Source organism: Lupinus angustifolius, chromosome LG15, assembly GCF_001865875.1.
Source record: "Lupinus angustifolius cultivar Tanjil chromosome LG15, LupAngTanjil_v1.0, whole genome shotgun sequence".
Lineage (NCBI taxonomy): Eukaryota > Viridiplantae > Streptophyta > Magnoliopsida > Fabales > Fabaceae > Lupinus > Lupinus angustifolius.
Genome location: NC_032023.1, coordinates 2,390,610 through 2,407,061, shown reverse-complemented (window position 1 = coordinate 2,407,061; position 16,452 = coordinate 2,390,610). Strand labels below are relative to the sequence as shown.

At 32.2% G+C, this 16,452-nt stretch overlaps 1 protein-coding gene across 1 annotated transcript; it reads right to left on the bottom strand.

The window, feature by feature from the left end:
- On the bottom strand, positions 327–5,596 carry LOC109327321 (gamma-soluble NSF attachment protein-like). The gene is made up of 9 exons (XM_019560412.1): positions 5,463–5,596; positions 4,656–4,723; positions 4,441–4,525; positions 4,145–4,303; positions 3,382–3,519; positions 2,675–2,753; positions 1,480–1,559; positions 1,052–1,181; positions 327–567 (listed from the first exon to the last, which is right to left on the bottom strand). Exons 1-9 carry the CDS (start codon positions 5,507–5,509, stop codon positions 463–465), a joined length of 891 nt encoding a protein of 296 aa, XP_019415957.1. The 5' UTR covers positions 5,510–5,596; the 3' UTR covers positions 327–462.

Here is a 16,452-nt window from a genome sequence, read left to right as displayed (position 1 = left end):
TTTAATAAAGTGTAAGGAATAAATTGACTATAAATATGAAAAAATGGGGGACAAAATTAACATAGCTAGAGATGAAATTGAGACAATTGAAAGGTAAGGGATGAAATTGAGACAAAATTAAAAGGTAAGGGACAAAATTGAGACTAATGAAAAGTATGTGACTTAATTGAACTGGTGAGTAAAGTTGAGGGACCAAAATAATTTTTTTGTTTTTTTTAATATAATATTTACCAAATTACAAATTTGAGTCGAACACAATTTTTATTGAACTTTCATTTAGGATTTCTCAATCACAATACTTAAATTAAATTATAAGATGTATTTAGTTATCCAACAAAATAACAATATATTTGTATACAATAATCAAATTATACTGAATCCAATTCATTATGAAACTTAAATGGTGCATTTTGTTTCTCTTGTTATAAATAAGCACATAGGTAGAAGAAACAATATTTGAGGTTAAGTCAAATCATTTTCATCTAGTGGCTCCTCTCCATCTTCAACAATGTCTTCCTTCAATGCACTCACATCACCAGTGGGAAGTTTCCTTGCAAGCCTAATAATCTGCATATAATTGACTCCAAAGTTGAGTTTGCATTAATAATGTTGCACAAAATTGTCTAGCAAGGGATATCATATGGTATACAGGTTGAAGAAAAAGCTTGTGTAACAAGTAAGGAAACAAATGCTGAAACCTGGGAATCAACCCGAAGTAAAACAGATCATATAGAATGCGAGGTTTGATGTTAGAAGTCTCGTGCAGTGTTGAACTAAGTTTCTTCTTAAGCTGTGCAAGGAAGATCAACATTGAACTGACAACATGTGTGAACAAGTGAAAGTTGCAATGTTGAGTACATGTGTGTGTGTGTGTATATATATATTATGCATGAAAAACACAGCTATATATATCAGAGTTGTTGTGTTTTTCATGTATCACAGTAGTGCTAAGGTGACTAAATCTTGAAAGATACATAATTTGGTTAACCTAGATATCTACCTATCTAATACATGGACTTAAGAAAACATGCATAGAAGCTAAATCACTTACCACATTGTCAAGGTTTGAGATAGCACTGGATTGAGCAACATGCTTGATCTCTTCAATGTCTCCATCCGTGTATGCAGCAAGAAGCTTGCTAGCACAACGGTTCTGGTCACTTTTGACAAAAGCATCAATCCTAGAGACACAACAAGCATTTGCAACCATTAACTCATCAATTCAAATAATTGGTTGCATGGAGGATAAGTTATTGAGTAACAAACAATATTTAAAATAGTAGCAATTTTACGTGGAAGATTTTTGCTATAATGTTTAGGAGCAAAGAGAAAATTGCAGTTGGGAATCAAAGAGGCAGAGCCAATAACAACGACGATGACAATGAGTTCAGTTGACATGGAGTGCTATAATAATAAACCATATCGCATTTGGTTGAGTTTTCAGGTACGTAACAGCACATCGGGGAGCCAGAAACTTACTGATAGCAGTCATTGTAGCACTTCTCTGCTTGCTTAAAGTCATGAGCATAAAGGTAGATGATAATTGCACTAAGATAAGCCTGCATTTAACAGCAGGTGTGGGAGATAAATTTTATCATAAATTGCAGCAAATGAGCATCAGGCGTATGAAAAGGTTCCTCCTCCTTCAGTGTCATAATAACAAATCACAACATTGCAACAATTGAAGAAATAACAAATCCGTCAGTTTTAATACAAGTAACCATGATGAAGAATACTGCTGGTGGTTGTTGTTGTTGTATTTTTACATCCTATACTAAACTACAAATCAACAATATTTCAATGGCTTTTTTCCACGACATACCCACTCCATTAAACAACCGTGTTTTATCTTTTTTCTGATAAAAATTCCGACTAACAACTGTTTGAATTCAGAAGTCACTATTTTGCCATCGAAATCAATTCTAATGTTTTAGCTGAACCCTATAACCCTAACCTAATTATTTTACTTAGAAACCCTTTCACCTAGCCACCCACCACTAAGCTATTGAAGGCAGATTTGTTAATCTATTCACATACCATTAGAATAAGGCAACATGCATGAGGTAGTCTAGATTTCTCAATGCAATGTACACTCTCATTTATTTTTTAACTCGGAAGTGAAGGTACCTAAGCAATAATTTCGTGTTGGACCTACGAGGGAAGAGGAATAAGCCTGATCAGAAAAGGAGAGAGAAAAGATACTTCACATCTTAGTGTAGGAATAACTTCAAATTATTGATAATCATTTCAACTAATGTCAAGAATAATCACCAAGCTAATTTTCGACTTCAATCATAATTAATGATTACAGTATCTCAGAAATTGCTCATCATGGTTCTATTTTCAGCAATGCTACAACTACATAAAGTGTAAAGATACAATTCTATTCTGGTTGAAGTGCTAGTAAGTAGTAACTAATTACTTAAGACTATATTATTTTGGATAGAAAACGGTAATATTATTATAAAGGAAGTGAAAATTACAAGAGGAAAAGATATTCTCCTAAAGAGAAAATAAATCTGAATGAATAATCCTCTGAAGCTTAACACCGTACTAATTAAACCAGCACATTTGTTCAGAAGGCAGATCTCTCAAACAATTTTTTTCCTTTTTCAAGTCTCTAGTTAAAGGACTTGACTTAAAGTACAGAATGCAAGATTAAAGTATTTCAAACCTTGCTCTGGCTATTGGTAGCATTACACTTTTCAGCTGCCAAGCCCAGTCTCATCATGAAAGATACAGCATCGGAATATCTGTGTATTATGAAACTCATGTATTAACATTACGATAACAAAATCAATTGAGCTTACAAAAGCAGCAGTTTTTGCCTAACAGATTGGCACAAGATACAATAGGATAAAAAGGAAACATAAGCTTTAAAGAGGAGGAGGAAGAACGTATAAGGAATTGTATCGTGGTCCGGTTTTGATGTAAGATCACTTTATTAATCATTGATAAACTAATTCTAGGAGCCATTAGTGTATTTGATGTAGCTAGTATAAGTATTTTTTTCCTTTATTCTTTGCTTCATGAATATTTTTAAGATATTTGTCAGAAGTTTCATCTGGCCATAAATTCAAAGAGTAAGGGTGAGTCCCTGGTCAGTTGAAAACAGTCTATCCTGCAAAAAATCTTACTGGTTTCTTAATGACTGTGTCTGTGAGTTTACTACGACAAGTCTTAATAATCATGATTAAGAATAGAGTCTAAAAGTCTTGATGCGTTCTTTCAAGCATGACCAGTATAATGAAGACTTTGAGAAGTCACACATCTTGTGTTATTTTCATACAATTTACGGTTGAAAAATGGAAGAATATAGGATGTACTTCGTACTCTACATACCACCAAAATGTAAGTTATCTTAATTTTCACAAAACTTACTTCTCAAGTTTTATATAAATACCAGCGGCAGCACGGTATAAATCAAAGGCCATTTGATCTCTTTCATCATCTTCAAGAATTGTACAAGCATCTGAATATAGCTGAGCAGCTTCATCAGGCATGGTATCCGCCAAAGCACTGCATAAGGCAAGTGTTATGAAACATATGGTGATAATGAGAGAGGGCTACATTACTAAATTCCTAATAGACTATATTACGTATCCAGATGCAGTATGTGCGTTGATTATTGTTTGATGCATACAGCAACTGCAGTACAACATCTTGATCAAACAGGATAGAATACAAGGGCCATTATTATTTCATTTGTAGTAAACATTAGCTGAAATAATAGATGTTAAATCAGATTTTGCAGAGAAATTTTATTCGAGAGAAAAGGTGAAACACAGCTATGAAAACGATAAGAAGTCCTCCAAAATAGAAAAGGAAACATAACTGAAATGGTAAACCCCTTAAACAGCTATGAGCAGAACATCAAAAATATGCTATGAACACAATCCTATGCCGAAGCAAGTTGAGGACCAGAGAAACATCCCTATAGAAGCAAGCATTGTGCCCCAACCAAATAGAAAAGACTCCATAAACTACACACTACAAAAAGATTTTAGCCTACTTGATTTTACCTAAGAACAGATGCAAGTTGATTGCTGTGGACTTAAATAGATGTCAATGATTAGTCAGTTTCTCATAATAATAACAAACGTTGATTGCAACTACAAATCAAGAGGGTAAAAAATATGTTTACCGGGCTCCCTTTTCAAGAGCGTCTGACGCTGGCTGTGATCTCCCGCACTCTATGTACAATTCAGATGCCCTTCGATAGAAGTCCCCAACTTCTTTCCAGTTGCTTAGTTCCTTTGCCTGTGTAGCAGCAGACTCCATGTGCTTAGCTGCATCCCATGGTCTGGTTTAATTGTCAAGGAACGATAAAGTAGAGACTAGAAACATGGTTTAGCATGGTGAATAAAATTGAAGAACGTGCTAACCTCTTTTCTATAATATGAGAATACGAAGAACGATATTATATTAAAATAAGGATACGAAGAAAGCATCTCTTGTCCTTTCGAAGCTTTCTCATATGCTGTTTTGGCTTTCTCATAGTCCTTCGCAACTCTAAAAGCATTAGCTACAGCAGAATAAGAGTTAATCGGATTCGATAACATGTTTATTTTTTCTCTTAAATTTAAATTTGATAGACTTGCAACAACATTATTTGTACGAATAATCAAATATTTAGAAACGATTGAATATTTTACCAGCCTGCTCATAAAGAATGGTAGCATTTTTCCAATCTGTGCTCCATCTCGTGAAACTCAGTCTTGTTCTAAAGCAAAAAGAAACAAATCACAACACTACAACTGTACTAATAATATGCCTCTGCATTCAAAAACTTCGCTACAAGTTAATCATTTTCTGAATGAAAAGTAAATACTAAATACTCTGATTCACTCATACTACTTAAAAAAGAGTGAAAGAAAGATGATATCAAAGTGAATTCATTAGTTCACACATCATGACTTTAAACTGGTTTACAACAATTGTAAACAATTAAATATACGTCGTGACGCAATTGAAAAAGACTACAAAAATGGTAATACTACGGCCACAAATATGAGGAAATTTCAAAGATTACCAAAATCACAATATTACATACCTCAATTAGAGTTACAAACCACAATTTCAGATAATGCACATATGAAGTTAAATATTTGATGAAATACCAATTCCTTAGAAGGGTATCTCCAAAACCATTGAATAGAATGGTACCAATACCAATATATATTTGATGACATATATCAAGTATCAACCTAACAAAGACTGAATTTTTTTTTTCCTTTTTTTCAATGCCCATAAATCATATATTCCACTACGACCAAAAACATAAAACCCCAAATGAAAAATAAAATAAAAATCTCAACTTTCTGCAAAAGGGACACAAATATTTGAATTTCCGGATAGAGTCTCAGATTCATGAAGAAGAAAAAATGAAATGGGTGCATAAAAATTGAGATGTGCATGATAATAATATATGAATTAGAGAGAGAAAGGGAAGATGAAGATACAATTTATCAGCTTTGGATATCAACTTGTTGGGATCAGAACGTGACATGAGTGATGGCTCAGTAATTTTGTTGCGTCTTGTGAAGTCTTTTCTGATTCTAGTGTTCGTGTTCAGTGACCTCACTCACTGAGTCATCTGGTTTAAGAAACTCGCTTTATCAGATGCGATGCTGGATCCACTCATCCAGTTATAACCTCACACGTGTCTAAATTTTATTTCTCTAAATAAATAAATTAAATATAAATACAAGTTCACCGCATGAAAATTTTATTTTGCTACTACTAGAGTCCAGAAATATCTCATTAACGAATACAGACTAAAGTATTTTCTTATATTATGAGATAATTTATTTGCTCTTATTAATAAAAGTATGATATGTGTACTATTTTGTTTAGTTTTAGAAATATTTTTATTAAAAATAATTAAATCTAACACATCTCGTAATTTTAATGGCTATAGAAGATAATTTATCTCCTTATACCATGAGATATTTGATTCTCTTCATAGAAAATAACTTATATCCTCATATCAATAAAAGTAAGGGTGTAAGCGGTTCTGGTTTAAACTGTGAAACCGAACCGAACCAAATCGCAGTTTCACGGTTCGGTTCAGTTTCACGGTTCGGTTCAGTTATGTTTTTTAAGGAACCGTTTATGTTCGGTTTATAGTTTTAGAAATTTAGAAATCATTTGAACCGAACCGAGTCGCATATTAAAGAAATATATACTATGGATTAGGGAATAATGTTTTATCATTGTTTAAATTCTTCAACCAATTTTCTAGCTTAAATTATCAATTTTTGTATGAATTGTGGTGTTATATATGTTACTAAATTGTTGTTAAGTTAATATTATATATGTTATTAGTTACTAAATTGTTTCCTAGTGTCTTATGATTTAGAACACATTTTTCAACTTATGTGATATTAAATTTGAAACTAACATATATCATATACATATATTGTTACATGTGTTACTAATTATGAAATGTAAAGTTATAAATGTAACTATTATATATTTTACTAATTGATATATATGTTACGAATCATGAATTGTATTATTATATATTATTTATATTTTTTTATAACAATAGTAGTAATGTTTATCCTTTTATGGATAAATAACATCTCTTGTAATACATTTTGAATTTTCAATTGATGCAAAACTTTTTATAAAAAAAGTAAATGGAAAAATCGTGGAACCGAACCGAACCACTCAAGAGCGGTTTGGTTCAGTTCTTATAGTTAAACTTGCGGTTAATTGAGTAGAACCGAACCATATGCTTTTGATCGGTTCGGTCACTAAAATGCACCAAAAAACGAACTGAATCGAATTTTTACATCCCTAAATAAAAGTATGACATGTGTATTGTTTTATTTATTTTTAGAAATATTTTTATTAAAAATGATTAAATCTGACACATGTTATGATTTTAATGGTTATAAGAAATAATTTATTTCCTTATACCAAGATATAATTTATTCTCTTATTGATAACGTGAGGAATTAATCTATGAGATAGTGTAATTATTTTCTCTAATAAATATTATTCTAAGTAACCAAATCATTAATATTTTTCATTTTTTAAGGATAGAGATAACTTTATAACACTATCATTTGGAACTTGAAATGACTCAGTTTACTTTTTTTCATAGCACTATCTTATCAGGTTATTCCCTAATGAAACTTCTTCCATATGATAGTCTTTACCTACCATGTATAACCAAGTGTTAGTTATTGTGAGGCATATTATTTATTTATTTACTTTTTGTAAGGTAAAGATATTTCAAATCTATTTTAAAATGAGTTTAACATTTTTATATTTTCATATAAATTTTTACATATGTTATTAATATATATTATTTTTATGTAAAATTCAATAAAAGTTAATAATGAATGATGTGTTGAAGATATAAAAAATTTATATTGTTAATATATAAATATTAAAGTCAATATTATGCCATAGTTATTTGTACTATTTTTAGCTTGAATCACAATTATCTTATATTAGTACGTTATTTATTGTCGTGTCTATCAACTTATATTTTTATTCTTTGGAATTAAACATATGGTCTTTATTATATGTTAGAACTAGAACTTCATATAAAGGAATTATCTTTTCAAGAAAATAAGCCAACAATTTTTGCTTCGTTTGTTTTTTACACCTCTTAAAAATGTGAAGTTTCGCATCTAAAATCATTTTTTACACTACAAAATCAAAGACATAAAAGTAACACACAAATGAGAGAGAATTATCAAAGTTTCTGAAAATTTGGATTAAAAGATGAAGTGGAGAGGTAAAGTGAAAATTTGGTAAGAAGTAATTTAAAATTGTTAAGGCTTTATTTGGAGTAAGGTTTTAGAAAGCTTCATCCTCCTTTGCTAGATTTCTCAAGCTTTCTAAAACCTTTGTATGTCTATTTTTATAGTTTACCTAATTTATGGTTTTTCTATAGACAAAATCTTAAAATATCTAAATAGTTTTAGTAAAATTATATATTATATATTATTGCTTATTTCCCATTGTTAATTACATTTTTGAAGGAAAAATAAAAATATTCTTACATTATCATTAGTTTACTCTCTCCAATCTAGATTTCATACTCCCAAATAATGGAGATGATTACCTTCATTTCCTTATCTTTTCCTTCTTTATCCTAGCCATTTGATTTCTCTTATTTCATTTTTCTCATAACTCCCAAACATAAACTAAGTGTATTTCGATTGAGACATTTCTTTATATAGAATGTGATTTTTAACTTTTTAAGTCTAGAACATTTTTTGTTTCAGTCGTTATAAAACTTTGAAAAAATATTTTAAAATGTATTTGAATAATAAATGGAATATACTAATTATTACGTAACAAAACGGAATATGCTAATTAGCAATCTTTTACACATTTACTGTATTCAAATTAAATGGAATGTCATTTAATTTTTACCTTTTCGTGTAATTTTTTTGCAATAATGTAAAGGAATCATCATAACATAAATTCAGCTCATATCCATCAACGTCATTTTATTTTCAGCTTAGAATATAAAAGTATTATAGAGAAGGACAATTTTATAATTAAAAAATTACAATATTCAATTACTTATTTACCCTTAACTCATGTTTTTACTTTATTCATAAAAATAACATTCTTCACTTGGTAAGACAATTATGCAAAGAAGCTTTCTCTGCTCAAGATTTAATACAATTGTTTTTAAAGACTCGGAAGGTAAAAAAAAAATAGTCCTATGATTTCTTATTTGTTTTATTTTGTTAATGTTTGACTTTTGTATATAATTTTCTCAGTTCTAAATCAAAACTCACAATTTTGATGTTAGAGTCTAAAATGGATAAAATTTCTACAGAGTCCTATACTTGTTTGAAGAAATGTTTTGCTAAAAAAAAAGGTTTTAGACTACAAAAGTAATGAAAAAATAATTTATACAAACAAAAGATAAAAATTAATTGGTAAATCTCTTACTCATCCTTTTAAGTTACTTTAAGGTTAATATCTAGTTTCTTATGTTTTTTGTTTGAAATAAATAATATTTCAAATATCCAACAAATAATGTTGGACCTCTCTTTCTCTATTGTTCTCTAGCAATGATGTTCACAGAAGTGGCGCTTGAAACACGATGCTCATTTTCAGGCCAAAAAGTAAGGTTTTATTTGAGAGTGTAGATACTTGGATAAAGGAGAGGAGAAAACTTTTGGAATGTTTCTCAAACCCTTCAAAACTCTAAATATATCTATTTTTATAATTCAACCTACTTTGGGAAATTTATGGAGACAAAATGTCAAAATACATACATATTTTTAATAAAATTATATAATTATGTATTATTGTTTATTACTCATTATTAATTACATTTTTAAAAGAAAATAAAAAATAATATAACATTATCATTAGTTTGCCAGTTTCAAAGAGCTGGAATTTTTTGGGAATCTACGCATTACAAAGTTGTTGGTATTGAAGAAGCTTCTGGGCACAATGGTGGGCTTTGGGTTTTGGCAAAAAAGGATATTGATTTTATGGTCTCAGTGGTCTCTTTTATCCATTAGGCTATCACATTCCGTTTGGCTAAAACTAATATGGAGTGGTTTTGCACCGTTGTTTATGCTAGTCCGGTTCCAACTTCTAGGGAGACTTTGTGGATAATTTTTTAGTGTGGGTGGTGTTTGTTTATTTTTGTTCTAATGATTGGGTTCATGGATGTTAATATCCTCTCAAAGAATATAAGGGGGGCAATTAGTGTTAAAGGTCGTTGCCATACATGGTCTATGATTCATAAATTTAATCCTGCAATTGTTATCATCATGGAAACTCATTGTTAGTTTCAGAGAGCTGAACATTTTTGGGAATCTATGCATTACAAAACTGTTGGTATTGAAGAAGCTTCTGGGCACTATGGTGGGCTTTGGGTTTAGGCAAAAAAGGATATTGATTTTACAATCACAGTGGTCTCTTCTATTCATCAGGCTATCACCTTCCGTTTGGCTAAAACTAATATGGAGTAGTTTTGCACCGCTGTTTATGCTAGTCCGGTTCCAGCTTCTAGGGAGACTTTGTGGAGGCATCTTGAGGACATGAGATCCTCCATTACTATTCCTTGGCTCCTAAGTGAGGACTTTAATGAGATCTTAAAATCCTCAGACGTACGAGGTGGGATGTTTCATGCAACAAGAGCAGCTAGATTTACATATCTTGTGTCTCATTGTAACTTGATGGACTTAGGTTTCTTTGGCAACAAGATTACTTGGTTTAGAAGGCATCATGGGTTGGTTGGCATTTCAAAACGTCTTAATAGAGCACTCAAAGATTGTTCTTGCTAAACTGCACTTCTAGAAGCCATCGTTGAAACCCTCCCTCATTTCCATTCGGATCATGCCCCTATTCTTATTCGGTGTGGTGGCTTTCCTATTGACCAAAGAAATACACCATTTCGGTTTCTTGCTTCTTGGTCCTACCATTCTAGTTTTGAGGAAGTGGTGCGTCTTGCATGGATGAAGGATAATCACTCAATTAGTCAATCACTTAATCATGTTCGGGATGATGTTATTACCTTCAATAAAGATAACTACGGGAATATCTTCCAGCGGAAAAAGCATATTGAAGCTAGACTTCGTGGGGTGGAGAGGAGCTTGGACATTATGGAAACTAATCAACTCATCAATCTTGAAATAGATCTCCATAGAATGTATGATCAAGTCCTTAAATAGGAGAAGTTGCTTTGGTACCAGAAATCTAGAGAAAACTGGATGCGCTTTGGGGATAGAAACACAACATTTTTTCACACTCAGACAATTGTTAGAAGGAGGAGAAATCGGATTCAAGGCCTCTACCTTGACAATGGTGATTGGTGCACTGAATTAGTCCTTAGGATGGAGGCGCAAAATTACTTCAAAAATATTTTTAGCAATTCAATGTCTTCAACGGGTACCATCATTGACTTTAACAATATGCCTTGTTTGTCTGAGAATGGGAAGCATAGGTTATTGGCCTCAAGGACTAAAGAGGAGGTTAAGGCTGCGGTTTTCCACATGAAATCCTTTAAAGCAGGTCCTGATGGTTTTCAACCCTTCTTTTATAAAAAGTATTGGGATATAGTTGGTGATGATCTCTAGAAGTTTGTGAGATATAATTTCCTAACTGGTCATCTTGATCCAAAATTAGTGGAGACTCTCATTGTGTTAATTACTAAAAATGATTCTCCAAAGTCGTTAAAAGAGTTTCGTCATATTAGTCTTTGCAATGTCACTTATAAGGTTATCACTAAGATTTTTGTCAATAGACTTCGTCCTTTTTTGACAGAACTTTTTGGGCCTCTCCAAGTGAGCTTCATTCCACGAAGGGGTACAACAGATAATGTTATTTTGGCCCAAGAAATCATGCATTACTTCCATCGTCCAAAGGCGAGGAAATGTGTGGTGGCCTTTAAAGTCGATCTTGAAAAGTCTTACGATAAATTTTGTTGGAATTTTCTCAAGCAAACTCTTCAACATTTTGCTTTCCCCTCAGATAAATGTCACTCTTATTATGCAATGTGTTACTTCTTCTACCTTATCAATTCTTTGGAATGGATCCAGGTTGGACAGTTTCACTCCTACTCATGGTCTTCGACAATGAGACCCAATGTCCCTTACCTTTTTGTCTTATGCGTGGAGAAACTTGCTCTTCTCATTAATCATCAGGTTATGCAGGGTACTTGGAAGTCTATCCATATTTCTCGAGGAGGGCTTGCAATCTCTCATTTCTTCTTTGCGGATGACATAATCTTGTTCAACAAAGCTACTACCACCCAGATTAAATTGTTGATTTATATTCTCACCACTTTATGCTCAGCGTCAGGCCTTAGTATCAATTTTGATAAGTCCAAAGCAACATGCTCTAGGAATGTGACATCCAGGCGAAACATGTTTTTGCCAACATCAATGGAATTCCCTTTGTGGCTAATTTGGGGAAGTACCTTGGTATCCCTTTACTGCATGGAAAAGTTAAAAAGGAAGTCTTTGGACATATTCTTCAGAAAATTCAGACTTGTTTGTCCTCTTGGAAGTCGAATATCCTAAACAAAGTGTGGAAGGTTTGTCTTGCTAAATCGGTAATCTCTTTCATTCCAATTTATACTATGCAGTGTCTTTGGCTTCCTAGTGGAGTTTGTGAAAAAATTGACAGGGTAACTAGAGGATTTATTTGGAACAAGAATGGCTCCTCTAGAGGTTTACAACTTGTGAAGTGTGAGACTATAACTAAACCTATAAGGAATGGTGGGCTTGGGATTCGGGAATCTAGACTTTCAAATACTTCCCTTCTTGGAAAGTTGGTGTGGAATCTCATGTATAATGGAGAAAAGCTTTGGGTCAAGGTGTTGCTTCATAAGTACATACGGGATGCTCTTGTAATGGATGCAACTGCAAGCACACAATGTTCTTATACGTGGAAGGGCATTGTTAAGGCAAAGAATGAGATGAGAATAGGCTTTTTGTGGAGGCTGGGTTTTGGGAACATTTCTCTATGGTATGATAACTGGTTGGAGGAGGGTGATCTTTGTAAACCCGTCGACTATGTCCATATTACGGATACTCAACTTAGAGTCAAAGATGTTTGGAGTAATGGAATTTGGGATTTATCCATGTGTTATACACCAATGTCGGAGGCTCTAACACAACTTATATGCGCTCAACCTATACCCATGTCTCACAGTATAGAGGATACTCTTGTTTGGAGTGGCAATGTAATTGGGGAGTACACTGCTTCTTCGGGTTACCAATGGTTGGGTGACAATTACAAAGATTGGATGATGGATGTGAATTATGATTGGATTTGGAGATCTAATTCACAACGAAAGGTTCAACACCTGTGCTGGTTGATATGCCATAACGTTATTCCCACCAACCAGCTTCGAGCTCTCCGTGGTCTAACTCCATATTCTGCTTGTTGTAGGTACTCTGCTGTTTGTGAGGATATTCTGCACTGTATTCAGGACTGCCCTTATTCCCTTGAAGTTTGGCATCGGCTTGGCTTCCAACACAAGAATCTCTTTAATGTCGAGGATCACATGTTATGGCGTAAGATGTTCACATGTGGACTTGATGCAGATCTATTTTTAGCAAAGTTGTGGTGGATTTAGCGATGGCGCAATTCTATGATGATAGGTGATGATCTTTGGAATATTGACATTATTACTCGTAAAATTCGTGTGGAAGTTATCCCAACCTCCCTTGATAGTGCAATTGTTGACGAGGCTACCACCACCAAAGATATTCTTTACGTTTCTTGGGCTCTTCCATCCTCTGGCTTCATTAAACTGAATGTAGATGGGAGTTGCATGGGTGAAGGACATTGTATTGGTTTTGGAGGGGTGTTTAGAGATCCTGCATGTGTTTGGCTTTTGGAAAGTTTGTGGGCAAAGGTTTGGTGTTACTTGCGAAGCTTCTTAGCATCAGATATGGTTTGAGCCTTGCTTGGGAAAAAGGTTATCGTAATATTGTCTGTCATTCGGATTCCCTTATGGCAATTGAGTTGGTGAAGCAACCTACCATTCCCTGGAGGCATAAGTTTAGTAGTGTCCTCTATGATATAAAGGAACTTCTTCGTCATACTTGGGTTGTCCAAATTTAGCACACTTTCAGGGAAGCTAATGGAGTTGCATATTTCCTTGCTAAGAAAAGAGCGAATGGGTTCACTGAAACTTGGACCACACCACCGACAGGGTGTGTCCCTTTCTTAGTTGCAGATTCTCCTGGTTGTGTGCACATGTGCAAGTAGTTTGTTTGTTTTTGTTTGTTTTTCAATTCTTGTTTAACAAAAGAAAACCAACCCAATAAAGATTCTGCCAAAATAATTAAAGAGCCTATTTAAAAAACAAACTTATAAAATCCAACACCAAAATAGATGATGAAAGAATAATATTAGTTTTTATCTATTTTTCCCTCTTATAGTAGGAATCTAGATCTTCTATCTCATTTTCTTATGCCTAACTCATTAGCATTAACAGAATTTTGACAAATATATATCAAATAAATATTAAATTAATTTTTAAATTAACAGTATTATGTGTGATAGTATTTAATTTTTTGGGAATAGAGAGTTATAATTATTTTAACATTGATGATTTATGTTTATACAATATAATAGGAATAAGCACTTAGATTGTGAGATTTTTTGTAATGCAAAGGCCGTCACCATTTTTGGGTAAAGAACTAATCATTTTCGAGATGTATGATTGTCCATTTCAACAAGTATCATTCTTAGAAATTAAACCCTTAACTTTTTTATCATCTAACAATTCAGTAAGGTTTTACACCAATACCTTGAATGCGCTAATATATATATATATATATATATATAAAAGTTAATTTGATGTTTGAAGCCATTCACCCATACTTCTACCAAACTCTATATTCACCATAAAGAAAAAATGAGTCCCTACATTCTTCACCATCTATAAATCTCAACTCTTTGACTCCCCTTATACCGGTTCTTAAACCCTTTTCAGAGCCTTAAGTTACAGAGCGATTATTATTATTTTTATTATTTTCTTCAGCAAAAAATATCCTACAGTATTTTTAAACGTCTTTTAAGCCAATACTTTATTCTATTAAAATTAAGAGGAAGAAATGTATGTACTTATAGTGTAATGATTTTATACATAATTATTATATCATTTATCATTCATATTTAATTATTATTTTCTATTCCAAAAAAGTAATACAAATGAATCATGAATGATGTATTGATTATGTATCATTCTTTATTTATACTATATTTTAAAATTAAAATAAATTGGAAAAAAAAGGCAAGCAGAAATCACAATACACCAAAACTTAATCAACTATCAGAATTTACTAGACTTGGTGAAATTAAAACAGAAGTGCAAGAACTAGAATAGTAAGCAATTCTAAGCTATCATAGTATTATTTAGTGTAATTGTGATAAAATGATACAATATTGTCGTAGAAATTCTTAAAACTATAATATTGTGATTACATCTCGAAATGTCGTCTAAAACACTGACTTGCTAGTAGCAAAAGCAAACTAGCAAGTAGTAATCTAAACCATGCAACTTTTATTTTTGATACAACCATACAACTTGGCACACTAGAAACCTAAATCAGACAAGTTTCTTTTTACAACCATACAACTTGCTGAACTTAGCAACTACCAACCTCAACCACACAAACCTTATTATTATTTTTGTGTACAAACCTTATTATTATTTTTGTGTACAACCCTTATTTTTTAGGGTACAACAACCATAAGCTTATTATTGAACTTTTTTTCACTGCATGCATATATACCATACAGCCTTATATTTTACATCAGAAACATAACCCTTCACATGATGCAAATTCTTAGTCCATGGAAACAGTGTTATTAAGCAGGTGGAGATGGAACAATACCAGGTATATCTAGAGGAGGAAAAGAAAATGGAGGGAAAGGAAATGGTGGAATCATAGGAATATCAAAAGGAGATGGAAAAGGGAATCCTCCAAGTGGTGGTTGCATTGGCCATGGCCATGGAAATGGAAATGGAAAAGTTTGTTTCTCATCAGTTAATCCCTTTCCAATCATTGCCTTGTTGTTGTTCTTCTTATTCTTGTTTGGATCTTCAGCTTCATCTATTCCTACACTTTTTTCACTTACAATTTCTTCTTTCTCCTCATTTGTCTTGTTATTATTCTTGGTTGGGTATGCTTGATTTTCTCCACTTTCATTGCTAGTGATTTCTTTATTCTCTTCACTTGATGGATTCTTGAGTTCCCTAGCACTAGTTAGAGTAACATGGTTGTTTATGATTGCAACCAAACAAAGCAAAAACATGAGATTCAAGGTCATTGTGGAAGATCTTTGAAAAGCCATGTTTGAAAGAGATTGTAGAGGGATGAAAAGATAAGGTGATATTTTATGTTGTATCTATATATATTTATTATGAGAGGTTTATAGAGGCAAGTATATATAGAGGGGGAGAAGAGTGTAGAAATGATTCATAATTCATTAAGAGAGAGAATCTTAGTTAAAGTCTTTGAATTATATACTTACAATATAGTAGTTTATTTATTCTTATATATAATTTTTTAAAGGAGATTATGGAAATGATTTTTACTTTTATTCGTAAATTTCTTTCAATATTCATAACAATGATTCAACCTCTAATACAATACTTAAATTGGGTCATCTACTTTATTTGGCTATGCAATACAGTACAAAGAACTATTAGCATATTTTTTAGATATTATTTTGATAACAAAGTATAATTTTTAGGGGAATAAAATGTATGCATTAACTCAATAACAGTTTATTACAATATTATTGCATTATTTATTTTTCATTTTTTATCATTATTAACTCATAAACAAAAATAATATAGATAAATTGTAGATAATATATATATAAATCTTTATACTCACATTGTATAAATTTTGTCTGCAACACATGCATCTTTTCTTGCTATTCATGCAATCATTAAAAAAGTATGAGATCTCACGTATCTAACTGTCT

Bases quoted from the DNA above. Each gene is read 5' to 3' on its own strand.
- LOC109327321 (XM_019560412.1), bottom strand. From the start codon at position 5,509: ATGTCACGTTCTGATCCCAACAAGTTGATATCCAAAGCTGATAAATT. The intron at 4,304-4,440 runs GTATCCTTATTT...CAATTAAACCAG, and splicing joins GGACAAGAGATGCTTTCTTC to ACCATGGGATGCAGCTAAGC. The intron at 1,182-1,479 runs GTAAGTTTCTGG...TTGTGTCTCTAG, and splicing joins TGCTACAATGACTGCTATCA to GATTGATGCTTTTGTCAAAA.